The sequence below is a fragment of the Oenanthe melanoleuca genome, chromosome 9 (assembly GCF_029582105.1).
Source record: "Oenanthe melanoleuca isolate GR-GAL-2019-014 chromosome 9, OMel1.0, whole genome shotgun sequence".
Lineage (NCBI taxonomy): Eukaryota > Metazoa > Chordata > Aves > Passeriformes > Muscicapidae > Oenanthe > Oenanthe melanoleuca.
In genome coordinates, this window is record NC_079343.1 from 16,351,655 (window position 1) to 16,379,447 (window position 27,793).

Here is a 27,793-nt window from a genome sequence, read left to right on the forward strand (position 1 = left end):
ATCCGGCGCTGCCCTCCCGCGCAGCTCCGCGCTCCCTCTCGCCACCGCTTCTGCGCGGTCTCCTCCCGCCCCCGCGCGTGGTGCCGCCCGGCGCGGGCGGGGCGCGCTGGAGGCGCGGGGGTCGCGCAGCCGCCGCCCCGGCCCGGCCCGAGCCTGCGGCTCCCCCGCTGCGAGTCTGCGGCTCCCCCGGCCCGGCTCGGGGGCGATGCCGACGCAGCGGGACGGCGGCGCCGGCAGCACCATGTCGGCTCCGGGCGGCCTCGGGGGCAGCCTCGGCGGGGACGGCGCCCACCAGGTCCGGGTGAAAGCCTACTACAAGGGGTGAGTGCGGGCGCCGAGCGCCTGGGAACGGCCGGGCGGAGAGCAGCGTCCGAAGCGGCGCCGCGGGTGTTCGGCACGGGCTCCCCCGGACGGGCTACCGGGGATACTGCTGGGTATCCTCTGACTTGTACGGGAGGAGGGAAAAACACTTCACGACCAACCGGCCGTGCTGAAATGGATGTCAAGTGCTGGACTGGTGTCAGGGTTTAGGGGGGAGCTCGGATCCTCCTTTCTCCTGGATGGCCGTCCCGGTGAATAAGGATGTGCCTGAACAGTCTTTGCCCTTCTCACCCTGCTTCCCTTCACCCCCAGGCCCTGGCTGCCAGTAATAAGTATGTATTCCTTCATAACACACGCCAAAAGTCGCATTTAGTTGTTCGGGATCCAGCTTTGGTCCTGGTCTTTCTATGGTAAGTGGTGTTCAGGACCAGAGGAAGAGGATGTTTGTATGAAAATTTGTTTCATGTTTTTAGGCTGTTTGCCAGGGACCGAGTGATTTCCAGGGGAGTCTGTGAATGGTAACCTAGATGCTTGTGCTGTTAAAAGAACCCCAAAATACTAGATGTCTGCAAAATGGAAATCTGAGTTTTGTGGGCCTGATTCAGTGGCTTTCCAGCAATAACACATAAAGCAAAAGAAACGTTCTGCCTTGGGTTCATAGCCCCCTATTAAATAGTAACAGTTACAGGATTTAATAAGTTTCAGTGTAAGGGTTGCCAGTGGTTCATTGGGCCATTAAGTTTGACGGGAGGTGATCTAAGCAGAAAACAATGTAGGTTGCATTTTTGGATTAAGTGTGACCACAGTGCCCTTGATAGCTTCCTTCCAGTTGTATGTGTTAAGCACAAGAAGAGGTGTATTACGTTTTCCGTATTTACTCTCTAGTATCTCTAGCTGTGTAGTTTTAAGGAGAGGTATAGAAACTTCTCTGAGCATTTGGTATTTGGTGCTGTGTTTGGTGCTGGCTTGTGTCTCCTTTGGGGCTTTTCTTGACAGAAGTCTGTAGAAGTTCCTGTAGAGACTGGCACAGTCTGTGGCTTAAAGGATATGTGAGACACTGTCAAAGTAGGTGAAATTCTGAGCTCTTTGTTTCACAGTCCCTTTCATCCACTTTTTCTTGAGGAAGCAAAGATGCCCCTGGCTATCAGCTGGTAGAGGTATTCATTTGATCAGACTGAACTAAAATAGCAACTCTTCTGGGTCAAAACCATTTATTTTTTCTTCTGCTGGGTCAGTTTTAATCTTGATCATTTCCACATGCAATCACATGGATTCTTGCATTAGCACAGGGAGGCTGTGGGGCAAGAACAGGGAGGAAGCAGCCCAGAGTTGTGGGAGTAAGTAAAAAATCTGTTACACTGGACAGGATTGCTGGCTCATGACTCTGGTAATAATTTCACAGGCTCTGGAATGTTTCTTTTGAGTCCTGTGCACTGACTTTTTATCTTCTAATGCAGTTATCAGTTTAATAATGGCATTGAGTCATAGAGGGTGTTGGTTAACCATTGTGAATACCAGCAAACTAACAAGCTGAATGCCTTAGTCATGATTTATTTAGAGATATAAGCAAATTATTCTCTCCACTTTCTTAGAACAAAAAAATCTCAAGTCCCTTCTCAGACTTGCACTATTGAGTGGATATCAAAGCCAAACATTTTACCTGCACTTATCCTGAAATGACTTGGAAACTGAGGACTGAATGCTGATACCAAAGGCAGCTTTTCCCCTGTTCTTCATATAAACTGTCTCAGGGCTGGATCGAGGAATTAATGGGAAACAGTGTTAATCAGGAAGCGTTAATCTCTCCTAATTTCCTTTTAATGGAAGCATTTAAGTGGGTTGTAGAATTTATTAGGAAAGTCTGGCTGGGAAGGTCTTTTCATCTTCCAAAAAGAGTTTCTGGTTAAAGAGAAAAAGAAACAAAAAACCACCAAGCCAACCCAACCCAGCCACTTAGAAGCACAGATTTGTTCTTGAAACGTTTGAGAATCTGATAGTCGGGATACTTGCCTAGGGCAAAGAGCCGAGCCTGAATCCCCAAAACTCAGCTGTGTCTGGCCAGGAGCCCAATTGCTTTTCTCAAGCAAAGACAAAGACTTCACACAGGACCCTTTGAAGAGTCTTTGTTTCATTGAACCGTGAACTGGTAACTCTTTATCTTAAATTCATGAAATATGTTAAAACAAGTTGGAAAATTTTCCTAAAAATGATCACAGATCATGAGAATAAGGGGATGGGGAATTCCCAGAGACTTGGGAATTAGGACATTAAGTTGAGTTTTTCCAGGTATTTCCCTCTCTCAGTTAAGCTTATCTTCCACACAGGATTGGTTGTTTAAAATTCTTAAAATAGCATTACGTATTTTAAAGAGTTACTGTGATCTGTGCAGTATGTGTAACAGAGATTCCTGAGAGGGTTTTTAGGAATTCAGTGTGTTACTCCAAAGGTGGATTTTTGTTGATGCAATAACAAAGTGTAGCAGCTCCCAGTGTATGGCACTGATCAGCATTTGTAATTGCAACCATTTCAGCTCTGTGATGATATTCAAAGTTTGCCTTTTGTCTTACCTCATTTGCTGGAGATGTTTTTTGTCAGGTCGGTGCAAGAAGTTGTTACATCATTCATACATACATTGTAGGAGTAGAGAACAGGTAGGAATAATTCACTGCTTGTGCTCAAGGAATGCTGTAGAATTCACGATGATTTTAAAAAGAAGCAAAACCAAACAGCTATAATAACAATTTTTCTGTCACGATTAGAACTGCTAGTATGTATTCTTTCAGTGCCTGACATAGATTTTATGCTGGTTTTAGCTGTGTAGGCTGCAATGTAGGTTAGATTTTTATATAAAAAAGGAGTAGATACTAATGCTTTCCTCATCTTCAGTTTGATTTGGTTCAAGTGAAGAACACGCCTGACAGTCCTCTCATGATACGTGTTAAACCTGCTTCTTTTCTTAATTTTAATTACTTAATTACTTTAGCTATATGAGTGAAAAAGTGTGAGGAGAAAAGAAATTTTAATTGTAAAATCAAAATGTACCTTCATAAAGATTTCCAGGGAATTAATTTCTTAAAAATTCTTGAAATCTTGCATAATTTCTTTTTATTTTTCTTTATCTTGGGCACTTTTTGATCAATTCTTCAGCACAGTGTCTTCTATGAACAATCAAGTTCTTCATAGGAGAGTGTTCAGCTTAAGAAAACTTTGGACTAAGTCTGTGAATACATTTTCCCACCTTCTTGCTGTTTCAATATTGATTTAGCTTTCTGATTATATGTTTTTTTTTCCAAAAAAAGAGACATGCACAGGGGAAAGCAATGCTTTAAATGGTTGTGAATGGCAGTGACTGCACCTCATGGTACAGAAATGACACTGACACAGCAGAATTCCCCAGGAGTCCTGGGGGGGATCATTGCAGTGAGCTCTAATTAGACCTTTTCAAAAGCCTTAATGACTGGCCCAGGTGTGTGACACATGTGGATATGTAGGTAACATGTATAATGTATCTGTACATTTCCCCATACATAATATGGGATATATGAGGCTGCAGGTGGAAAATTCTAAAGCAGTAGTGTCTGTTCTTACAGGGGTTTAAGATCAGAGTGAAAAATGAGGTACAGATATTGAATTGTGTTTTAATTGTTTGCTTTTAATTGTTCGCTTTGGAGTTTTTGTATTAGATTGTCCTTTTTTTTTTTTAATTGTTTTGGTTAAAGGACATTACAACTCTTGGATGATTTATAAAAGGAAGTGAGGAAGGCTGTTTGATCTCAGGAAAGGTGGACAATATGGTCTTTTAGATGTATTTAAAATGTGTTCCCTAGTGTGTTTAGGTTTACCTTTTGCCTTTTCTCAGTCTTCCTATGATTTATGTTTTACTGATTCTGATATTTGCAGGATATTGACTCAGGCCTTCTAGTAGTGTGAATAAATGATCTTTATTAATATTTATGAAAGATAAAGTGATAGCTTTTTCAGTGAAAGTAATTCAGGACAAGTATTGTCTTGTATATTTGATGTTTCCTGCTCATGTTTTCTCAATAAAATTTAACTTCTTGTCTTGAGTGAATCCAGCTTTTTCCTGATGAAGGCATCATCAGTGCTATGTTAGGGCAAGAAGAGTAGAGGTACAAAGGTGTGACAAGGGAACCATAGTGAAAGTAAGACCTGTGTCAGCAGGAAATGTCAGGGTCGTCAGTGGAGTTCAAATGGCAAAATAAAGCAAAATAAACCTGTAACCTTTCCGTTCCTGTGTTACATAGATATTGCTTGTGGAACTTACTTGACATAATTTTTCACTTTTTATATTGTTATTGGCTAGAGTTCTCTGAAAGACTGATTAGTGTCTGCTATAGCAGAAGAGATGTCTCAGATTATTTGGTAGCTGTTTGATACCTGTCCTGCTAGAGATATTAGAGTAGTAATTTAAAGAATATGCTTAAATTCTCCTTTTTTCTGAAGGGAAACTGGTTTGATGCTTAAAGGTACCAACAAGTAGTAAGAGATTTTTTTCAGTTGGTACCAACTTCTACTTTAGGGATACTAAGAGATTCCAAGGCTGGTTCAGTACATCTTAACATCGTGATTTTTCCTATTTAACTGCAGTACAGTTAAATCTATTTTAGTGAACTTGAATCATCATATATGAAAATGTGCTGAACAGACTTTGCTAATGTATATATAATTTAATACTCAGTTTTTGCTGAAGCATCAGTGATTACAGTCTCAGAAAATGTGGTCTGTAACTTTCTGCTGTTCTGGCAGTAATAATCATTTAACAAACTCTCTAGTGACTAGTTCAATCCCAGAAACCCCTGCAATGTAAATATATATAAATATAAATACTTTGGCTTCTCAGCACTCTTCAGAACTATTTTTTTTAAGAACATATTCCACAGTGTATATATCTGTGGTAAAGTGTGAATCAATGAAGGGATGGTAAACTTAGTGGAGCTGCTAAGTAAGCAGTGCCTTATTTCCTTCCCGGAAAAACAGGAAATACAGGTTAAGGCTTTGCCTCCTAATACAGGCTTGCTGTGTGGTGGCTGCCCATGTGTCTGTGACAGTAACAGGTTGTCAGATCTGCCTCATTGGTATTGGGTTCCCAGCTGCTGTTTCCATACAAGATGCAAAGGGAGACCTTGCTGTGTTGGAAGGATGTGATTTGGGATTTCAGATAAAGCCCCGTTTGCTCTAAATGACTGTGCTGTGTCTAAATACCAGGGTCCAGTTGTTGTTTGCTTTGCATTTTCTCTCACGTGGAAAGAACAGGAGCCATTCCTCTACCAAATCACTTAGCAGCTTTTTGACTGCTTTATTCAGATTATTGAAGAGATGTTGTGTTTATCCTGGGCATATGTCTGCTGTATTTGCTGGAGTCTGTCCCCTAACTAAGCCTAACCCAGCTGATGCTCATAAGTCCAGAAGCAGGCTTGCTGTTCTTCCACAATGCTTAGAAATTGCCAGTTGGTTTTATTCCTGCTGCTGCTCTCAGAGGAGCCTTAGGCAAGCAGTTTGGTTTTTGTGTGCTCTCTGCCCCTCCTGAGCATTTTTCCGGTTCCACAGCCACAGCATTTTGTGTTAAGTCACCTTCTTGATCTCAATCTGCCCATGCTCACAGTGATTTAAAGATATTTAACTTGTTGCATACGTACACTTCAGTCTGGTAGGCCTTGATGGAGTTTCTGACCAGGTAAAAACTTTTTTGCTTCAGTTATCTTTTTTAGGTCCCCCAAACAGGCCTGGGTGCTGGCACCCACTGGAGCAAATCCAGCTGGGTGAGGTTTTTATGGGAAGATTAACCTTGTAGCTCAAACATGGAGCTTTTATGTTATGTTTGAGGAGTGTGTTGTAAATAGCCTTCCTCTAACTGTGCCTCCCAGCTCCTTTGGTTAAGGGTCTGAGCCTTGTCACCTGTTCCCTTTAAGGCCCAGCCAGCATTATGTGCCAACATTTTTTGTTAACATGTTAAAACCAAGTTAACTCACTTTTAATTATCACAGAAATACCCATTCTGCATAACAGTAAAGCAGTACATTTCAATGGTAAGTATATGGCTGTCAGCCTTCCCCTTAATTCTGTGTAGCACCACTCTTTTTTTAAAGGCACTTTGAATATTTGTACATGCCCCCAAGTCTGCTAGAAAATCTCTTTAGTATTTGTCATTAATTTTTCATAACATCTGCACAATCAAAATTTAGTTGGAGTAGATGTATGTGTTTAACACATACTGTTAAAGAGGAAGTAAAACAAGAAATATGTTTTGAACATTATTCAAACATTTGCAGCATTTAATTCTTGAGTTTCCACTAGTGTAAGAGATCTAATTTCTCTGTGTGGTTAATGTCTACTGCAACTCACTTCATAGTTACTTGGGCATAAAATCTGAGGTTTTTTTAAGCAGATACCTGGAGGATTAAATGTCAAGTTATAAGAATCACTTGGAGCCTGACTTTGCTATAAGAAGGGAACTTAGGTACTTTATTTTACTTTAACATTTTAGATGGAGCTGCATCAGGGATGGGGTCAATATTAGCAGTATATGGAAGGTGTAAGAGATGATGATCAGTGTTATGTTTTGTGGAATAGTTTCTGAAGTTTATTTTTCTCTTTCCCAGGGACATCATGATAACCTATTTTGAGCCTTCCATCTCCTTCGAGGGACTGTGCAGTGAAGTTCGAGACATGTGCTCCTTTGACAACGAGCAGCTTTTCACCATGAAATGGATTGATGAAGAAGGTAAATCAGTGCCCATCAATACATTGCTCAACTTTCCAGCTTTTCTTTTCCTTTCATCTTTTTATTTCCCTCTGCCTTCATAAGATAAGCTTGTAAAACATAGAATCTGACTCCAAAAATAAGTTATCCAATGCCTTCTTAAGTAGACCTTAATGAAGAGGTATTTGTTTCACTCTGCTTAGTGTGTAGCTTGCTCTCTGACTTTATAAACCAAACAAGACCTCAGTGACTATGTTAATGTTATGAAAATGTTAATTCAGTGTTAGGATTTCTTATGAAGGCAACAGAAAGTATTCCTTTATACTGATGAAGATTCCCTTTGTATCTTATATTTTTGAAAGAGTTAAATAGACATTAAGTTATACAAATTGCAGAATTTATCTAAAATATTGATATAATTTAATGTATAGTTCTATGTAATGTAGAGTTGTATGCATAACAAAAAAAGTTATATCTCAAGTGTTATTATCAGCTGTTTCTTTAGCAACCTAAAGTGTGTTAACACATAGCCAATAATAATTTTTTTTCCAAATACTAAAGGCATGTAGTAACTTTTCGTCAAAGTGCAGTGACAGCCTTGACTGAGAACTCATCTCTAGTGCTTGCATTATCCATCTTAAAGTTTACCTTGGATGAAAAAAGTGCAGAGTTTGTTTTCCCTGTTAACAGATGCCATCCACTGAGCTGTGTGTGTACAGTAATAATTTTTTTTAAAGGTTATTTGTAGGTTCTGTTTTCTCAGTGGAATTAGTTCATTCCACACGCAGGTTTTGAGCTACAGCCACAACGAAGAGCCCTCTGAATTATGAGATTGCTGTGGAGTTATTTTAGCTGATGCAGTACATAAAAGGCTGCAGTGTGCAGTGATTTGTTGGCTGTGGTTGGTGTTTGTATGCAGCCATCAGCATAAATGGTGCTTATGGAACTGTTTTCTCCCGTTTCAAATTGGGCTACTGCCAGTTTATTCAGAGTCTAAAGCTAAACGTGGAGCAAAGTTGATTTTTTGGAAGTGCCCTCTAGGTAGTTGTGTTGAAGATTGCGTGGTCTTGGGAGTCTGATCAGGTGAGGTTTTTTCTTCTCTTTGTCATTCCCAAGTTATTTATACCAGGCAGACGCAGTACATTAAAATGAACAGTGTTTATGACTGAATTGTACAGCTGAGCTACTGGGAGTTGAACATTTACTTTATAATAGGCTGGTTGTGTTGTTTTATCATCAGGAGGATAATGGACTCCTCACTGCAGTGGAGGAGTCTGCAGTGTCAGTCATAGCAGGAAATAGATACATTTTTTTAATAAACATTTTGTACTGATTCAGTAATTTACTTGAAGCCACAATTTGTTCATTCTCGATTTCTGCTCTTTAATTTAGAGATATGTTTATTAAAAAAAAAATGGTTACGGTTTGCCTGAACTATTTTCATGTGTAGGATTTGATTTTCACAAGCAATCCATGTTTGCTTTAATCATTGACTTACAGTTTAATGTCAGTGGAGAAGAAGTTAATCTGCCAATGAGGAATGTGTTTAAAGCAAATCCTCCCATCTTTATTGTGAATAATTCTTGCATGTACAATGCATGGCTTCTTGCCAAGCTCCCTGTCTCTTCTCTCAGCACCACTCTGTAATGTTTTCAGCTGATATTCTTTCTAGAAACCTGTTTTGGTTTACTGGAAAATTCCTGTGTCACATCCTCTTCACCAAAACTGAAGTTCACTGTTTAACAGTAGCATGAGGAAATGTCTGTGCTGTAGAGTAATAGTGCTGTTACACTATTACTCAAGATTTTTATAGTCTGAGAGAAGATAAGAGGTCTGGGGCATCACTGCTTTCTGACTAAACTCGATTTACCTGGACACTAAGGTTCTGATTTGTCATATAGTAAATGCCTTTGCAAGATGAGGGCTTCATATGTAACTACTCTGATTTCATAGAGGTAATGGCACACAGAGGCAGATATAAATTAATCGAGTTGATTCATTCCAAAATCTTCAGATACAACTGGAAAATAGAATGAACTTGATTTGATTTTAGACTATTTTTTTTCCCATATATAATCAGTTCAACTTCACTCTGCCTTCTGAAACATGCTGTGGGATGGACACTGTGTGTATCTTCAGTCTGTTGCTTCTCACTATATAACTTAAAAGTAAATATTTTCCTATGTATCCCAACTGTCTTTGACTGCAAAATTTATACTACTCAAGCCTGTTGAGAGAGATGCCTGTAAACCTCCTGTTCTGAGTTTGCTTATTCTTGAGACCCTCTTTTGCTTCTGCCAAAAGGAAACACAGAACTGTTTGCACAGGTGTCAGAAGCAAATGCAGAAAAACTGGTTTGTTGATTCTTATAGTGAGTCTGAGTAAATACAATTGTTCCTTCTCCTCCCACCCTGCTCTGCACAGTGTAAGTTTGTACCATGGGTGGGCACTGTGGTGTCCAGGTGTCCAGCTGTAGGGGGAAGTGGTTTGGTGGAAAATGACTGGTGGCTTTAAAGATTTACTTGGAGGATTTTGGTGTGCAGGAAACAATAAAGACAGAGCACCGAAAATGGATCATTTACATTTGTTATTTATATTTTAGCAATAGCGTAGAATACATAGAACCACAGAATGGCTTGGGTTGAAAGGACCTTAAAGCTCATCTCATTCCACCCCCTGCCATGAGCAGGAACACCTTCCACTATCCCAGGTTGCCCAAAGCCCCATGTTTTCTGGCCTTGGACACTTCCAGAGATGGGGCAGCCACAGCTTCTGTGGGCACCCTGTGCCAGGGCCTCACCACTCTCACAGGGAAGAATTTTTTCCCAGTATCCAATCTAAACCTGCTCCCTGCCAGTGTGAAGCCATTCCCCTGTCCTGTCACTCCATCCCTTGCAGACAGTCTCTCTTCACCTTCCTTGTCAGCTCTTTCAGGTTCTGGAAGGCCACAATTAGGTCACCCCAAAGCTTCTCCAGGCTGAGCAATCCCAACTCTCCCAGCCTTTCCTCATAGCTGAGTCCTCCATCCCTTTAATCAACTCAGTGACCTCCTCTGGGCTGGCTCCGACAGGTCCACGTCCTTCATATTCTGGAGGAACATACATTGGAAACAAAAGCATTGTGATACACTAGAAACAAAACTAATTCTCTGGAAAAACTTTTGTGGGGTGAGTTGAAATACCTCCTGCTGTTGGGTGTGTGGTTATACTGAAAAGCTGTAGTAATGGCTGTATTAATTTAGGTACCTTGCAGTATAAAACACAAAGATAATAGTTAATGGTCTGTTGCTTGTGAACTTTCTAACCATGTTATTGACTGAGGACACAAAACAGTAAAACTTGCAGACTAGATCCAGTTTAGCCAGGATGGAAGTTATTCTGCCTTCCTCCAGTTTGCTTGCCCATAACCAGTTTGCCACTTAAAGACATGGAAAGTAGTATTTCTGTTAAAAATTGGAAATATGGGAAGGCAGACTTGTTGTATGGGATTTGGACTAAAAATGAACTTCTCATGCTGGAGCAGGCAGAGATGAATCCCTTGCTCTTGCACAGAACATCTTGTATAGATGAAGGAGGGAGGGACAAGTTAAGCTAATAACTAGAAGTATTTTTTTCTTTGGGGCAGTGATGATTGAGATTCAACATTGTTTTAAAAATGTTTCAGTTACGGTATTATTTTTGAAGAGGCTTATGCTTTCAGGGGACTAATTTTTATATAATGTTGCTAATCTGCATCAGACACCAAAGAAAACACATGATAAAGTTATGTTTGAGAAACTTTATCTCAAGGATTTGGCGTGTAATTTAGTCTGTGCCATCACAAATGGTTAACAAAACTCCAGTATTTTTATTAGAAAAAATAAAACAAGGCCAGCCAACTCCCACCTTTCCTCTGTCTTGGTGTCCTTTCTTTAGGGGATTTTATTTCAAATAATTGTGTGAGTATGAAAGTAGTAATTACAAATCAGAAAAAAAGGGTGTTGCACTTAGATTACTTAATTTGTCAGAAGTTTCCATGAGGTTTGAAGAGAGACTCACATTCTAGCTGCTTTTGGAGTTCCTGGTGCAAGTCTTGGCAGTGCTGAAGCAGCTGTGAAAATATAATTAGCCCAGTTCCAGTTAAAAATCCATGAAATAAAAGGTAGTCTTAGAAGGTTTTAGGTGCTGGAATATAGCCTGCACCTCCTGAACTGAAATAATGTGTAACCGTGCTTGTAGCAATGTTGTTTTGTTCTTATGATCTGCTTGACTCTTGGGAATATCCCATATTTTTATTATCCCTGAAAGAACTCAATATGACTCTGTTTTCAGATGTACTCTTTGAACAGTGTTAAAATAAATACTACCACATTTGAGAATATTGGATTTTTTCTACAATAATTATCCTGGAACCAACTGTGAGGGAACTAGGTGTGGAAGAAAAACTATTGAATATCTGTTTTCTTTCCACAGGAGATCCATGTACAGTTTCCTCTCAGCTGGAGTTGGAAGAGGCCTTTCGGTTGTATGAGCTAAACAAGGATTCAGAGCTTCTGATCCATGGTGGGTGAAATGTACTGAAATTTACTGCTGCTCGTGTTTGTACCTGTGAATGAATGGAATTCTTACCTTCCATTCCTGTGCCTTTCACACCCTTCTCCCCTCAGGCCTGTGGCCATCCTGTCAAGGGATGCTGATGACCATTCACTGTGCTTTTAGCTCTTTATTAAATTAGGGGGGAAAAAGATGGGTAGTATTACTTGAAGCTAAATAAATTGTGAAAAAACCACAAAAACTTACATAGTTAACATCCTATGTAACTGTTAGGACACTGTCATATAAAACATTTCTGGTATTTGGACATCTTGACCAGCTGTGAAGATTGGCTACATGAGAAACCAAAATTATTACTTTTTCTAGTTAACTGTCTTTAAGAATTAGCTTCATTTATTCTGCTTTTTATGTGTGTTGCTCATGTATGTCACTGCTATGCCCAGCAAAAGGGGTTTGTGGTGATTTGCAGCTCATCCGTTCTCAAGGAAGGTTTTGGTGAAGTGCAGTCAGTGCTGTTCTCTTGATGGTTAAATGCCTTTCAGGAGTGTTGCATTTAACCCAAAAACTTATTTTCTATCTGAAATGAAAGCTAATCAGAAGTTCATGTCTTTCTTGCAGTATTTCCTTGTGTCCCAGAGCGGCCTGGCATGCCTTGTCCAGGAGAAGATAGTAAGTAGGCATTTCAGCCAAGAAATATAGAAAATCAGTTCAGATTTCCTTTTTAGCAGATTTTGATGTTCTTTGGTTTAGTATCCCACACTTAGAAATCTTAATAATGCAAATCTGTATGCATCAAATATTTAGAAGGAATAGGAAGTGTTTCTGAACTGAATGTTTGTCACTTCTGAATCACTGTTAATAAGCATTTCACATTCCTGTTAACCACCCATGTCACTCTGCTTTCCTTGCTTTTGCCTCTTCAATCATGGCAGTTTTTTATCCTATTCCTGCCTTTTGGGGAGTTGCCAGATTGCTGGCTGACAATTATGAGCAGAGGCTAGTAACCAATAATAACAACTTGTTGTGTCACTATTTACAGATCTGTGGTTAATTAACTTTAAATTGATGTTTAGGTGCTATCAGGAAGATTCTCCAAAAATCTCTATTGTGTTAACTAATATTCTAGACATTAAAGAGGTAATTTCTCCCCAGTCTTAAAGTTTTATAAAAGAGAGTGTGTATGTGTGTTATGCACACAAGCATCTGTCAGCTTAGTATCCAAGCCTCTCACCAAGCCAATCTAAATGTGCATGTTTGAAAGTTAACTTGGGCAGAATGAGTAATGCTGGTTATCTGAAAAATGAAGTTGCAGTCTAAATCAGCAAGAGATTTACAGCTCAGTGTAGAGTGTAGTTTTTCATATCTTAGTTTTCAGTTTTGGTTTCTTTCATGCCTCAAGTAATGAAACATAAAGTAATTGTTAAAAAAATGGAAAAAATAATAGTGGCAGCTATTATTTAAATATTTGTGGATTTAAAACACTGGAGGATTTGTCAAGCAATCTTATAATCAGGACATGCTCCCAATTCACCTTCCTTCCTCCTTGCTCTTCCCCACAGCTTCTCCCCAAGTTGAGCTATGTGTATACTTTGCAGACAAGTGCTTGTATTGTTTGGACAGTTTACCTTCTCTTGACATAAACTTTAGAAAAATCAGAGTTAACTTTGAGTTGATCAGGACGCTCTACTTCAAACTTATAAAAAAAAAAAAAAGAAAAGATACTTGGAACATTCCTCTTTTTCTGTAAGGTGCAGGAGTGAAACTATACTCTGCAAGTTACTCCACACAGCAACCTCCAGGAGAAGATGTTGTAGTTCTGTGTTTGTATTTGTCTGGATATAATCCTGTGTTTTTCCTCTTAGAGTCCATTTATCGCCGAGGCGCCCGCCGGTGGCGAAAGCTCTATTGTGCAAATGGTCACACTTTCCAAGCCAAACGATTTAACAGGGTGAGACTCTTGTTGGGTGCTTAAAGCCATGGTACAGGGATGTCTTATTTTCATAATGGTGATGCCACTGCCTTGTAAAGTTGCCAGGTAGTTTTAGTCTCATTTTTGTTGTTTGTCTATACACTTGTGGTAATCCTGTATCTTCAGGAAATTTATGCAATATTAAATCATCAGGAACTTGAAACAGAAAAAAAAACCAAACAAATTGTTTACAATTCACTTTATATATACTCTGAAAGCATAATGTCAAAGTTCCTGTGTTCCCTTAAAATCTTCACTTCCCAGAGGGCAAACTGGAATGTATTAGATGGCTAAAGGTAGATTTTCAGTTTTTTAACTTCTGGGAGTAAAATGGTCTGAACTTGCTTATGATGCACAGACTTTTCTTTCATGACTTTTAAAGGAGAAAGCTGAGATGTTTCTCCAGGCAGCCTGTTTCTGGTGCCATGTAATAGACTGAAAATAACAAATTCAGAATGTTTTCAGGAAGCAAGGGTCAGATATAATTAGCTAAGGACCAAGAAGGCTTTGCTGTGTTTAAAAACAACAACAGCAAATACCAAACCCAAATTATTTGAGTAAATCAGGCCTCTTGACAGCTTCAATAATCTTTCCTTCTTCTCCAAGCTTAGTGTATTGTGTGCTTAATGCTTGAGATCGTCTCCACTAAACTTCATCTTGAGCATCCTCATGTCTAACTTCAGCTTTTTTGTTGTTTTTTTGACCTCACCTGGGTTAAAGGCTGTCAAGGTACCACAGTTAAATCAGTTTCCACTCTTGCCTCCATAGGCACCCTGTTTTCATGGATCTTTGGAGTTGTTTTGTGACTGTCCTTCAGTGAGTGGTGATCTTCCCATTTGCATTGTCTGGTTGTTTAAGGTGTTGAGGCTTCTGCTCTCCTGCTTTCCTCTGTGAGGACTCACCTCCAGAGAATTGAGGAGATGAGCTTGGTTAATGCAAATGTGGCTGGATGAGTTTATTCTTCAGTTTTGCTCTTTAAGGAGTTTGTTGGTTTCTGATTGCAGAGAGCTCACTGTGCCATCTGCACTGACCGGATATGGGGCCTGGGCCGCCAGGGCTACAAGTGCATCAACTGCAAACTCCTCGTTCACAAGAAGTGTCACAAACTTGTCAACACTGAATGTGGCCGACACACACTACAGCCAGTAAGTAAAACTGACCTGATAAATTATCTCAAAAAAGCAGCAACCAACCAATCAAACAAATAACTCCCCCACCCCATTTTAAACCGCTGGTTTTCAAACTGCAGCCAAATAATCACAGTTGTTGAAACATCATTGTTATGGTTACCGTGACTTTTGCAAGAAAGTTTGGGATTCACTGAGCAAAATTGCAAATTATAGCAAGACAGGAGTCTGATCTGCACATCTGACATTATTTCCCTTGTCACATATAAGTATGTAAGGGGCATTTATCCCATCCTTCACAGGGACGTTGCATAGCATGTACATATGTACATGCTATTTTACATCTTCAAAATGCATAGGTGGAGTAAATTCTCTAAATATCTGATAGATTATTGGATTATTTCCCATTTACAGCAGAGGAATATGAAGAGCAGAAATTTTGACTTTGCTCCCAAGAAATTCAATCATCTTCAGTTCTTAGGTCCCGAGAAAAACAGATTATTACTGTTCCTGGTTTAATAAAGCAGTCAGCTTCAAGTCTATATTTTGGGAATTCTTTTGACTAATATATATATACCACTGAAGGACTTGAGTTTTTCTATCTCTCTTCTCATCTGCTGTATTTCTTTCTCTTTTGGACCAGGTTGTCACTTCTGCAGCTTCTGGAAACATGTCATGACTTCCAGAAAATAGGGAAAATAAAGAGTGCAGTTGTTTATTTAATTGTGTAGGTTTTAGTAACTATGTTGACTAATCAAGTTTAAAAGTAGCTAAATTATATTCCTCAGGGGTCATTTCATTTTTTGTCTCTAAAATAATGTGCCTGACAGTTGGACAGTCTATTACAAAAATGCTATGTATGTTTGCAGGAGCCAATAATGCCTATGGATCCATCATCAGTGCATTCAGATAATGTAGAAACAGGTAAGATCAAGAGTTCTTTTTCTTTAAATTACTGTAAGTTGCTGAAAAGTGAACTTTGAAGTAAAATTATTTTTAAAACCCTTTTCATGATATAAGAAAAGCAAGACAGCTTCTTAATGCTAAGGGGGATATAAATATAAAAATTCCAGTTTTCCACATCTTACCAGTTTCAGAAACTTGACTAAACAAAGAAGAATTTATGCTGTTAGTTACATTTAATAAGTTGAGTATTTCAAATGCTGTGACCAAGCAAAAAAACCCCAAGCGAAACCGTTAACAGCATTAGCAGAGCTTCTGCTGGAGTGGTGGCCAAACGTGTTTATTCTTGTGGCAATCAGAGTGATGGTTCTTATGCAATTCTATTAGTTTTGAATATTTGCAATAGAAGCATTTAAACTGTGTTTCTCTGATTGGGGAAATTTTAAGGCAGAAGAAAATCCTCTCGTGTTGTGTCTAATAAATGTTTCTTGCACCTCCAGTGATACCATACAATCCCTCGAGTCATGAGAGCCTGGACCATGTTGGTGAAGAAAAAGAGGTAAAATATCTTATCCAAGCTAACTATGTAGAATCACAGAGTATCTGAAGTTGGAAGGAACCTATGAGGTTCTTCAGAGCTGTTAAGGCCTGTGTGTCTCAATTTCAGGATTTTAGTAGTTTAATTTGCCACAAACTGAAAATTAGCACAAGGGCACATTTGGGTTGCTCCTGAGATGCCTGCATGTGTGGCTTGCACACTGCTTTATATTGTACCTTGAGATGAGAAGTGCTTTGATTTAGAAAGTGTTCCAAATTCTCCCAGTTTGGTTTGTTTCTTCTCTGCCAAGTCTCCTTTACCTCCTTTGTTTCCTAGCACATTCCTTTCTGGGACTGTACAGTCTTAAGATAACAAGTGTTAATTGAATTGCTTGTTTATATTAATTTTGAAATGTTATTTTAAATGCTGACTTTTGCAGTTGCTGACACTGGCAAGGCTGCTTCCTCATTTCAGTGCATCTTCACCCACAGGCAATGAGCATCAGGGAAAGTGGCAAAGCTTCTTCCAGTCTGGGCCTGCAGGATTTTGATTTGCTGCGGGTCATTGGAAGGGGCAGCTATGCCAAAGTGCTGCTGGTTCGACTGAAGAAAACCGAGCGCATTTATGCCATGAAGGTGGTGAAGAAAGAGCTCGTCAACGATGATGAGGTGGGCAGAGTTCTCAGTGAATTGGGCAGCTCTTCCAGACAGCTCCAGTGTGCTCCATGAGGTGGGAGCCAGGTCTGGGCTGCAGCACTCAGTGAGAATTCTCCATGTGGTTTCTTGTGCTGCTTTATAGGAGGTTCACAAGGCAGGTGGCCAGGTGGAGTCAGATTTTCATATGTTCAAGTCTGGGTTTTTGTCACAAAGAAATCTTCTTTAATTTCTTGACCCCCATCTTAACAAGTTTTGCACAGTGATTTGTGAAACGGTGTCAGAAATTGCATTATTAAACTACTAAAACCTCTTGTTACTGAGGATTTCTCTTGGGCTTCTTTAGGCTACTCTGGAAACATTGGAGTGACTGTAGCTTGCTGTCCAAGAGCTTTTGCATTTATTCCTGTCTACCACTGAAACCTTCCGCATTTCTTGGTGCTACTTTACTTTTCCCTGCACTGGTTTATCTTTTATAGATCAGTGTGTTTTCATTTCCAAGGTGGTTACACACTGAGGCTAAGAGTAGAGGACATTCAGGAAATAAAAAGTATGCTATCAGCTATTGCTTCACATTTCAGAGCCATAGAATATTTAATTTCCTGCAAGTAAAACAAGGACAGCAAATCCCTTTAATGTTTTTCTGCTAATTGTCATTAATTCTTGACCTAAGAAGTGCAACAATCCTTTGCTGAATGTCACTTTTCTTCAAAAAACAGGATATTGATTGGGTTCAGACAGAGAAACACGTCTTTGAACAGGCCTCAAATCATCCCTTTCTGGTCGGGCTGCACTCTTGCTTCCAGACAGAAAGCAGGTAAAAGTCATTAATTCATAATAAAATAGTCTTATTAAAAACGTTTCTTCCTATCAGGCACCTCAAAGACCTACATTTAAAGCATAAAGCGTTAAGTAGCAAAGTCAATTTTTTGTAAATCTTTGTAGTATTTTTTGATCCAAATGCCATGTGCATCTAAGGTTTTCAGATGAGGAAAATGCAGAAGAATGTAAAGTACTGATAGATGTGGTGGGAAGGGTTCTGGACAGGCGAAGAAGTGCAGCTAGTAGGAAAAAAAAGATTGAGCATATGTGATAGAAGGGAATGTAGAATGGAAGGAAAAAAAGCCTTGGTGAGATGACAATCTGAAGTATGAAAACTGAGGAGTAATTCTCTCAAACTTGCCTGGGTTCTTTGAAGGTGAATCTGTGAGCAAGATTCAGAAAATAGAATCTGAGTTTTCAAAGGAAAATCATGTAATAGAGATGACAATTATTATTTTTCTATTCTATACAGTAGTACCTTTAAGTACATATAAAATCCAGTTAATGTGTATTTAAACAGTATCCCTGCTGTTTCAAAAAGGTGACAAGCTAATGGAGGGAAGTGAGAAGAAAGAGTATTTGTAATACTTCTAGTATTAACCACAAACAAAGCAGACTAAAAGGATCAGAAAACTAGATTTTTAATTTTTTCTATGGTTTGTGCATAGAAACTGTTGTGGCTCTGTACAGTCACGTGTGTAGTAATGACAAGCAGTACCTGTAATAGAGAAGAAATACGGGAAGGATTACTTACATTCCTTTAGTAATGAAGGCTTTATCTAGAGAAACTTTGTATACTTGATTTTTAATTTAGGAATTTATTCAAAGGAGGGGAAAATGGTGAAACCAGAGATGGGAGGAGTGGAGTGGGCATTGTTCTATAACAGACCTGTAACATCTCACACCTCTTTCAGCCGTGCACACAGCCATTTGTAACAATCCTGTGTGTTCCAGGTTATTCTTTGTTATAGAATATGTCAATGGAGGAGATCTGATGTTCCATATGCAGAGGCAGAGGAAGCTGCCAGAGGAACATGCCAGGTGTGTGTCATTCCAGATTTCTTGCATCAAAACAGTGATTTTCTGACACAGTACAGCAGTGCAGAGATTATGAGGGATGAGCCAGCAAATCCTCTCCAGATGTTAAGGATTTAAGAAATGTGAAACTGCATCCTCCTTTTGGTGCTGCAAGGCACCGTGTTTTTGTTTCAAGAAGGAGCTGTAATAGGAAGCATTTAGATGTTGTTTGCCTTGGCATTACTCTGTATGACTTCAGTCTGCTATTTTTTTTCTAGCAAAACAGTTTTGTGGTATTTTTTTTTAATGTCTAATGATATCAATGTGTTTCTCATACAACAACCACTACCAGCTGTCCAGGCAAATGCTGAGTTTTTGGTGCATATGCTTAATCTCAGATGGTGAGATAAAAGGGATGATTGCAGGAGACATTGCTATTAACTAAAAACAATTTTTGAAGTGCATAGAAACATTAGTATGATTATAAGCAATTTGACACTTCTGTGTGGAAAAAAAATAGAGTACTTGGGATTATGTATAGAAAATATCATACTATCAAGACTGTGTTGTTGTGCTTTGGGTTTTGATTACTTGAGTAATCAGTATTTCTTTCTACACTAGGTTTTATTCTGCTGAAATCAGTCTAGCATTGAACTATTTACATGAGCGAGGGATAATCTACAGGGATTTAAAACTGGATAATGTGCTTCTAGATTCTGAAGGGCATATTAAACTCACAGATTATGGCATGTGCAAGGTAAGATGTAGTTTCTTGCTAACCAGGAAAATCAACAGTTAAAAAAGTGTTATAAATTAAAAGATGCAGACACTTTAAAAAGTGAAATTTTAAGATCTCTCTTTGTACACAGTGCACGTGGGCTGTATATTCATTTCACTTCCACATGTGGAAAAACACAAATGCCAGAGTGCACAGACTACACTTACACGTACTGTTTCTGTTTTCATAAAGCTGCTGGATCAACTTGTCTGGGAGGGGTTGGCTGAAACAGTCAGATTTCAGAAGAGTTAGAATTATCAGTCACTTGCTCCTGTTTGGATTCTGTGGCACTGCCCATTTCTTCTGGGAAACTTTTGTCACTAGAAAGACACTGGAGCACAGCTTTGACTTTGCCATGGAATTGCCATAATGCTGGTTATTCAAGACTTAATTAATTCATAAGAAAGCTCTTAGCAGAGGAGTGTGGGATCTTCAGTTAACTGTAAAATATTTTCTTCCCATCTTTTCCTAAAGGAGGGTCTGAGGCCCGGTGACACAACCAGCACATTCTGTGGGACTCCAAACTATATTGCACCTGAAATTCTCCGGGGAGAGGATTATGGTAAACGGAATTTCTTGCTGCTACTTTATAACTTTCACCTTGTCTCTTCTTATTGAAGTTGTTTAAACACTAGAAGGTAAAAATCTCCATTTGTCACATGATCAGTCTTAATTCAACATCCTGTCTGAAAAAGTAAATAAAGCCTTCAAAGGAAGAGTAAAAAACATCACAGGAAGCAAATGAGATATTCTGCATTGTACATTTTAGATTCTTTTGAAAAGTCTTGAAGAATAGCTTGAGTCTTCCAAATTTATTATTGTTTATAACTATTTTAGATACTACTGATGATATACTTGCAGTCTGGAATTGTGTTTTATTTTTGAGCTTTATGTTTGGCAGCTATGATAGATTAGATACAAATTCATTGCAAAAGGCCTAGATAGAAGATATCCCTTTACATATTTTTTTTTTAATCTACCGTCTTATTTCAATCAAATGTCTCTTTCATACTGGCCTCAGATACTGCTGCTTATCAAAAGCTTTCTAGGCCAGACAGACTGTATCAGCCCCAGCCTGGCTACTGAGATTTCCTTTAGCAGTGAATAGTAGGGGAGATATACTTTGTTCCATGAATGACTGACTTTCTACTATTAAGACTCACACAGTTCCTCCTTGGCCTTATCTCCCACCCTGGATTATGCACTCTTGGTTAGTAATGACTAGGCTTAAATATTATCTAAACCTTTGTTAAGGGCTTTACACCAACCTTTAACCTCTTTGCATTTCCTCTGTACAGTATCTCCTCCTGTTGTGTACATAATGATCCACGTAATGTCTGCTACAGTCGTTATCTCTCCTTTATTCAGCTAATTGGAAATACTGGGAATACTTACATTTTTGAACTTGTTCTTCTCTGTTTTTAGCCCCAGAGGTGTTGGTATTTTTGTGGTGAAGTATCTGCAGTGGTGTTTTCTCTCTTGAATTCTAGGCTTCAGCGTGGACTGGTGGGCCCTTGGTGTTCTGATGTTTGAGATGATGGCGGGCCGGTCGCCGTTCGACATCGTCGGGAGTTCTGACAACCCTGATCAGAACACAGAGGATTATCTCTTCCAAGGTAAGTAGCATGAGTCTCCCTACACTTCAGTGCTTTGCTTCTAGTAAACCTTTAAAGTAACTTCAAAGATGCAAAGACTGACAGGAACCTTGTTTCCTTGCAGTAATTTTGGAAAAACAAATCCGAATTCCCCGATCCCTCTCTGTGAAAGCAGCAGGTGTTCTAAAGAGTTTCCTTAACAAGGTAAGAGCTGATGTATTTTATTTGCCATATACAAAAACAGGGTAGAAAAGGTGAGAGCCTAAAGCAGAATTTCAATGGAGCTGGAGGCCCTGTTTTAGATACTTTAAATCTGAAGCTCCTGGTTCTCAGGCTGGGATTATGAGTAAATTCCAAAGTGAAAGGTATAGAAATGCTCCAAGCAATTTCTTTAACCTGAAGAATTGAACAAACTTACCAGGTTTAGTTTTGTTCTGAGAGAAGCAGCTTAGCAAATCACTTGGACAGCTTCTGATGAGTTCTGGAGGGAGATGCAGAGGCAGGATGTGCTCACTGCTTGCTGGGGGCTCTCTAGCTTGGGATTCAGAAGGTGCATGTGTAGTAGTGGATGATGAGTCCAAGCACTTGCTGCTGGCTTTTAGTGAGTGTTACATGAGTGGGAAGAAAGAAATACAGGAGAAACCCGATTTGGTTAAATTATTCTAAGGAAGTCACACCATTCACTGCACACTGTTACAGCTCCCTGGTAGTGTGTGCATGTTTGTATCTGGAGATGGAATTGTCTTGTTAAAATAAGCTTTTTTCCAGAGTAATTACTAGGAACTGCAGTTACTGCTCCAATGTGATTTCCTGGCATAATCTGTTCAGGGAAGAGCAAGGGAAGGTGGGGGGAAAGAATCAAATTCATTAGTTATCTAACAGAGCCTGCTCTGAAATCTGTGGTACATTTGAACAAGTCTGATAAAAATGAAGAAAAGCAACATAGGCATTTATATAAAATTCAGTTAAGGGTTTCCTTATATTCCTCCCTATTTCATCGGGTAAATTGGGGCAGTTTCCAAAATAAAAAATGCTAATTTAGTTGTTCAGTGTTCCTTGTAACTCTGGTGTTTCATTTCTCATGGGATTTGTAACATTGGCTTTTTATTCATGTGTAGGCTGTGGCATCCATTTAGAAATATTTTCTTCTTGCACAGGATCCAAAGGAACGCTTGGGCTGCCATCCTCAGACAGGGTTTGCAGATATCCAGGGCCATCCCTTCTTCCGCAACGTTGATTGGGATCTGGTATGGGAATGCCCCCTGCCTTGGCTGAGGTTCTTTGCATACAGTGACAAAGTTGTTTGGAGCTTAAGAGAGCTCAAAAATATGAAGCTCTTAATTTATGTTGTACCAGAATTACAATACACAATCTTTATTCCCTTTTACACATAATAAGTGCAGTAGATTATTAGAATGACTTTACAAAGTATAAAAAGTAAACCTAATAGTAATTTCCAGCTTTGTTTAAAAATAATTCAATAGGTTGTAACTCATTCTCAGTGTGACTAAGTGTGTTTATTCTTAGATGGAGCAAAAGCAAGTGGTGCCTCCATTTAAACCAAACATATCTGGAGAATTTGGTCTGGATAACTTTGATTCCCAGTTCACCAATGAACCTGTGCAGCTCACTCCAGATGATGAGTAAGTAATGTAGAATTTTAGAAGTTCAGAGAAGAGAAGATTCTTTTTCTTACTTGTGTGGGTATTTTATATTGTTAGTAGTCAGGGGAGATTGTCCTGGCTGAAAAGCTTTTAAATGCATGATAATGTGCTTGATTTTGGTAGTGGATTTGTGGCTACTTACTCTTAGGAGGCCCTGATTTGGGATGAGGAGGGAAGGACCTTTCTAGTTTGATTAAGCCACTGCTGTTCACATTTTAGTAATTTTTATTAGGGTTGTATATAACATTCACATAGTATGTAAACGTAAACAGTGTATATTAAATGTTACCTCTGCATCTTGGAAGCTGGATTACAGACTTGATCTTCTTCATCCCTTTCTAAATGCAAACTGTACAAAAAAAGTTTAGAAAAGTTGCTGATGCAGGTGCAGTATCTATCACATCCTAATGTTTTCAGGTCCTTACAAAACTGACTGTTTAGGGCAAGTTTTGAAACTGCAAGCCTTGCAGACTGCTTTGTGGGGAGTGAGTGAAGCCCTGTCGCTGCTTTTGAGGGGTTTTGTGTTTTGGTACCATTATTGGGGTTAAAAAACCCAGTGGTAACTGTAAAGGTAAAGAGGGACAAAAGAGGGAAGGGAAATTTTCTCAATTGCAGTCCACTGAACAGGTTTAAATTTTAAGTCAAACTATCAGTTAATGTTATCTTTTTAATTTTGCTCAACTAATGACTGTTTTTTAATCCTAATAGTGATATTGTGAAGAAGATTGACCAGTCTGAATTTGAAGGCTTTGAATACATAAATCCTCTTTTGATGTCAGCTGAGGAATGTGTCTGAATTCTCCATTTCTGAACTGTGCCAATTGTTACTCCATTTGTTTCTGCATGGATAAACATCTCTCCATTTGGATGCACTTGCATAAAATGAGTAACTCAACATCCTGCCCTTGCCACCTAGTGTGAATTTTCTTTTTATATTGATTGTTGTCCAGGACAGTTTGTTATGCTGAACCTTCAGCTGCCAGATTTAAAATGTTAGAACTTTCTAACAATTTTGCCAAATTTGAATTTTAATACAGGAGTTGGTCTCTGGGGCTCCTGACTGAACAAAGGGTCTGGCTGTATAGTTTGCCAGTACAGTGTTATGAGCAAGGAAAGGTTTTCAGTGCTTAATGAATACAAATTGCATCAGGTCATGTAATACATTATCCTTTAAGGATTTCAGATTTTCCAGCAAGATGAGTAAGAACTTATCACTTCTGTAGTTCCAAATCTCTTCTCTCTGAACATCTGATTTCCCTGTCCTAGACATAGAAATTAGAGCTTTGTTCATGCCCTTCAGACTGAAATGATAGCAAGGAGAGCAGATATTTACACTGAATAGGTCAAGACTGGCTGCTTTCGTGGGAAATATTGATCCTACCCTGAAGGAGACTATTAACTCCATATCAGAATTGGTAGACTTTGCTCCAACACTCACACTAGGAATTGTACACTGATACAAGGAGTGCCTTTCTAGCCCAGCCCTTTCAGCAAAGGTTGGAGACGGCATCAGGTGTCAGTTTAATGAAAGAATTCAGTTAATTCTTTGAGAAGTTAAAATCTTTTCAGCATAAATCAGCAGTAATGGGCAGCTAATACTGAACCTCATACTATTTATTGCTTTTGTACTTGCTGTCTTAACTGCATCAGAACTGCACACGGTACAGCCACAGCCTGGAAAAGGCATTGGTTCCTTTTCTAACTTACTGCCACACTGCTGGGAATGAGTTCCATTTTGCCAGTGGAAAAAGCATATCTAGAGAAAAAGTAGGTGCTGTCCACAGTAACTCCCTTAACTTCTGCCCTTAGGGATGGTGATCTGTACACACAGTCAAACCTGAAATGTTGGTAGCAGGCTCAAGGAAAGCAATTGAAAGAATGGGTCAAACTAGAACTATGAGGTGTGTTTCTTACATTTCATGTTAGTAAGCAGTGTAATATACAGCACAGACAATTCTTATTTTTAATGCTAAAGCAATAGTTATAAATGTGTTGGGCTGAAGAAATGCCAAATGTACCACTTTTTTTATTATTATTTTGGGGAAAAGGGATTAAGAGACACTGAGGAAAGGAATCTGTTATGTAAGAGCCGTAAGAGAAGCTAAGTGTCACTGAAAGCAGATCTGAGGATCTGTAAGCACACATTGGCAAACATTACCTGAAACTTTTAGTAGGCTTTTGCTTGACCAGTGTCTTTTTGTGAAAATCCTTGTATGGCAACACTGATTTCATAGCACAAGTTTTCTGCTGTATGTCTGTTCACTTCCATGTCAGCTGCAAGCAGAGAGATTGCACAAATCCACACTGGTGTCATGGTATGAGATTTAGTTCATGTTTTTCTTTGCAATGTGAATAGGAAACTCTCTAGTATTGGACTGGGTTTCCAAAACTGGGAAGTGATTTGAGGGGCTTCAGTTTCAGGGAAGTGTTGAACCTCCTCACTGTTAAAAATGAGGTTTCCTTAAATTCAAGTTGCATCTTTTCAAATGTAAAATATCAGTGGGCCTTCCTTTAAAAAGCATCTAATGCTCTATATGCAGTTTTAAAATGGTGATTGTTTAGCCTCCAACTCCTGCACCCACATGATCAGTTTAGATATCACAGCATAACTGATATTAAACCTGATTTAAAGCAAACAAGAAAAGCCTTGTCTCTATAGTGGTATAATCTCTTACGAGGTGTTAAGGGAAATGGCTTTATGTAAGGAAGGACATTTCTGCCATTCATTACAAAAGAGTAAAGCAAAAGTTAATTTTTCTTTTTATAATATCATGGAAAAAATACTTTTTCTACTTACATATCTAACCATTAAGAACGTTGCAAAGTGACAAATATCTTAAATTACTGTAAATCCATTTTTTAACTTTAATTTTCTCCAAAGTGCCATGATATTAACTGTTATTTTTCTTTGTTAAGCATACAGCAACTGTCATAAATATTCAGAAGGGACATTGGGTGTAAACAGTCCAGTGCAGTAGGTTTTGGTTTTTGGAGAACGTGTCTGCATCAGAAGCATGATGTATTTATGTGGAGTAACCTCCTTTCTGTACACAAGTTGGATTCCTATGGGTGCTCTGGTAGTTAATATTGTCACTACTATTTTCCTGTTTCATATGGAATATGGTCTTGAACGTTGTTGTGTAATCATTCCCTTTATTTGTGCACACTTTTTACTTTAAATAAAACGTTTATATTAGACCTCTGTGTGTTAAAATCTCAGAGAAATATTGTGAAATGCTGATCTTTTCTTGGGATCATCATCTGACCCTTTTAAATTATCCATATCCCATGGGAGCCTTGTTCTAATATTTTCATTTCTTGTGGAAAATGGCACTGCGATAGGCCACAGCAACCAAAGAAATGCCTTTCTCACCCTGCATTTGTGAAACATGTCTGAGAATGCAGGTTCTGTTCCAGCATCATTCCCCAGCCTCATGCTCATCTTGTCCTTTGGAAAAATACCATCCTTGTAGGTTCTGTCTTTCCTTCTAACACTAGTGATGAGACAAAAGCAGTGAGGCACCAGTCCTCTGCACAGAGACAGAAATCTTAAAGGAAAATACAAAATGCTACTTTAGCCTGCTCATCCAAGGGCCTCTTTTCAGCTGGAACTCATACAACGTCATCTCAGCTGCCAGAGCTGGGATTTGGAGTTCAGAGCAGTGCTCTTGTCTGCTGCACTTACTTCTGCATGATTTATTTCTTTGTTTCTTCAACTCCTCCCCTGCATTCTCAGATTTCTGACACACAGGGTGATGGCGCTTAGCTCATACCCTGCCACAGATGCAGTGGTTTAATTTCTGCATTTCAGTATCTTTTTAAAAGAGATTTTGTCTTGCCTGCTAGCACGGGTGTGCGTCGGCAATGCTGAGCGCTGCAGATGGCTGCATATCTTACATGCTTAACCTCCCCCCACGCACGCTCCTGTTTCTGTTCAGTTAGTGCCCAGCTGCTCTCGCCTCAGTCTGAGCAATTGTTTATGCTGAGGCACTCTATGAAGGAAGCTAATAGCTTGGATAATCTATATATACACTTGGTAAGTGCTAAGCAAGCGTCCTCACTCCGGCATGGATGGTGTAAGGCTTTGAAGTAACAGAGGTATCTGCAGCTGACCACAGAATAATGATGTTTTCCTGGGAAGAGAGAAGGTAGGGATTGGAGCTCCTTTGAGAGAGAGCAGATTCTACCCTATCTTGCATTTTTTTGTGGAGTTCCCTTATGGATTTATTTTAATTTTTTTTTTCTGCTTATAATAAAGGGATCTGGACTGCATGCTTGAAAGGTGGAATCTTACTATTTAATCTTAATTTAATTGAAGGCAGAGCAGCATCTACATCCCAGGTCTGTGCAGCTTTTGTGGGAGGTGGCTTTTCCAGGCATAAATAGAACCAGGAATCTCTTGTGTCCACATCTGACTTCTAAGGATGAGTGAAGTGTCAGGGCTTATACCCCTCTTACACCAGAGGAACAATACAAGTCCTTCAGGAGCTGAAGTGTTTTGTGCACTGCCCCCACTGTGGCTTGTCTTGCAGGATGTGGTGTCTGCCAAAATCTATCAACTTTTTGTGCTTAGAACACAACCAGTAATAGGATATCTATTTTACAAGAGTGAAACCTTCTATGACAGATTAGCTAACAGTCTGAACTGCTGCAACTTACAATTAAACATGACTACCAAGGTGATTTTTTTCTTTAAAAAGCACAATATAATCTCATCAGAGAAGAAAATTCACCGTCTTTGTTCACAGTTAAATTGGGCTCTCCAGGGCACAGTTCATAGTTAAATTGTGCATCTTCAGGGACTATGTATCTGGGAAATTTGTGAGCTTCCCCAGAGCCTCAGCAATTCTTGAAAATTCAGACACTTTATTAATCAGAGAAAGATTCCTCCTGTGCTGTTAGTGCACTTTATTACCACTTACAAAGGTCTGTAACTCAGGTTTTAGTTGTGCAGTGTCTTTAGAACTGCTTTTCACAGTCCACAGTAGAAGTTGTAGGCAGAGCTAACACCTTTTTTTAGACAATCCTCTACCTACAAACTTTGTCTTCCATTGCCTGATTATTGTAGCTCTATAGCAACACTATCATTACAGCACAATAGTTACCAGAATTTGTAACCTGAAATGGAACATTTCTGCAGAAGAACCTGAAAA

General features: G+C 39.2%; 1 protein-coding gene across 2 annotated transcripts; it reads left to right on the forward strand.

Moving 5' to 3' along the window:
* Window positions 1-102: 102 nt before the first annotated feature.
* On the forward strand, window positions 103-25,838 carry PRKCI (protein kinase C iota). Of its 2 annotated transcripts, XM_056499236.1 has the most exons (18): window positions 103-321; window positions 6,942-7,063; window positions 11,494-11,583; window positions 12,193-12,243; window positions 13,437-13,522; window positions 14,548-14,688; window positions 15,540-15,594; window positions 16,074-16,132; window positions 16,603-16,779; window positions 17,484-17,581; window positions 18,541-18,627; window positions 19,225-19,360; window positions 19,856-19,943; window positions 20,872-20,997; window positions 21,101-21,180; window positions 22,134-22,223; window positions 22,504-22,619; window positions 23,349-25,838. In XM_056499236.1, the coding sequence occupies exons 1-18, from the start codon at window positions 206-208 to the stop codon at window positions 23,434-23,436; spliced, it is 1,806 nt and encodes a 601-aa protein (XP_056355211.1). In that variant the 5' UTR covers window positions 103-205; the 3' UTR covers window positions 23,437-25,838. The 2 variants fall into 2 exon arrangements, with proteins under 2 accessions (XP_056355211.1, XP_056355212.1); XM_056499237.1 differs by lacking the exons at window positions 103-321; window positions 6,942-7,063; window positions 13,437-13,522.
* Window positions 25,839-27,793: the final 1,955 nt, after the last annotated feature.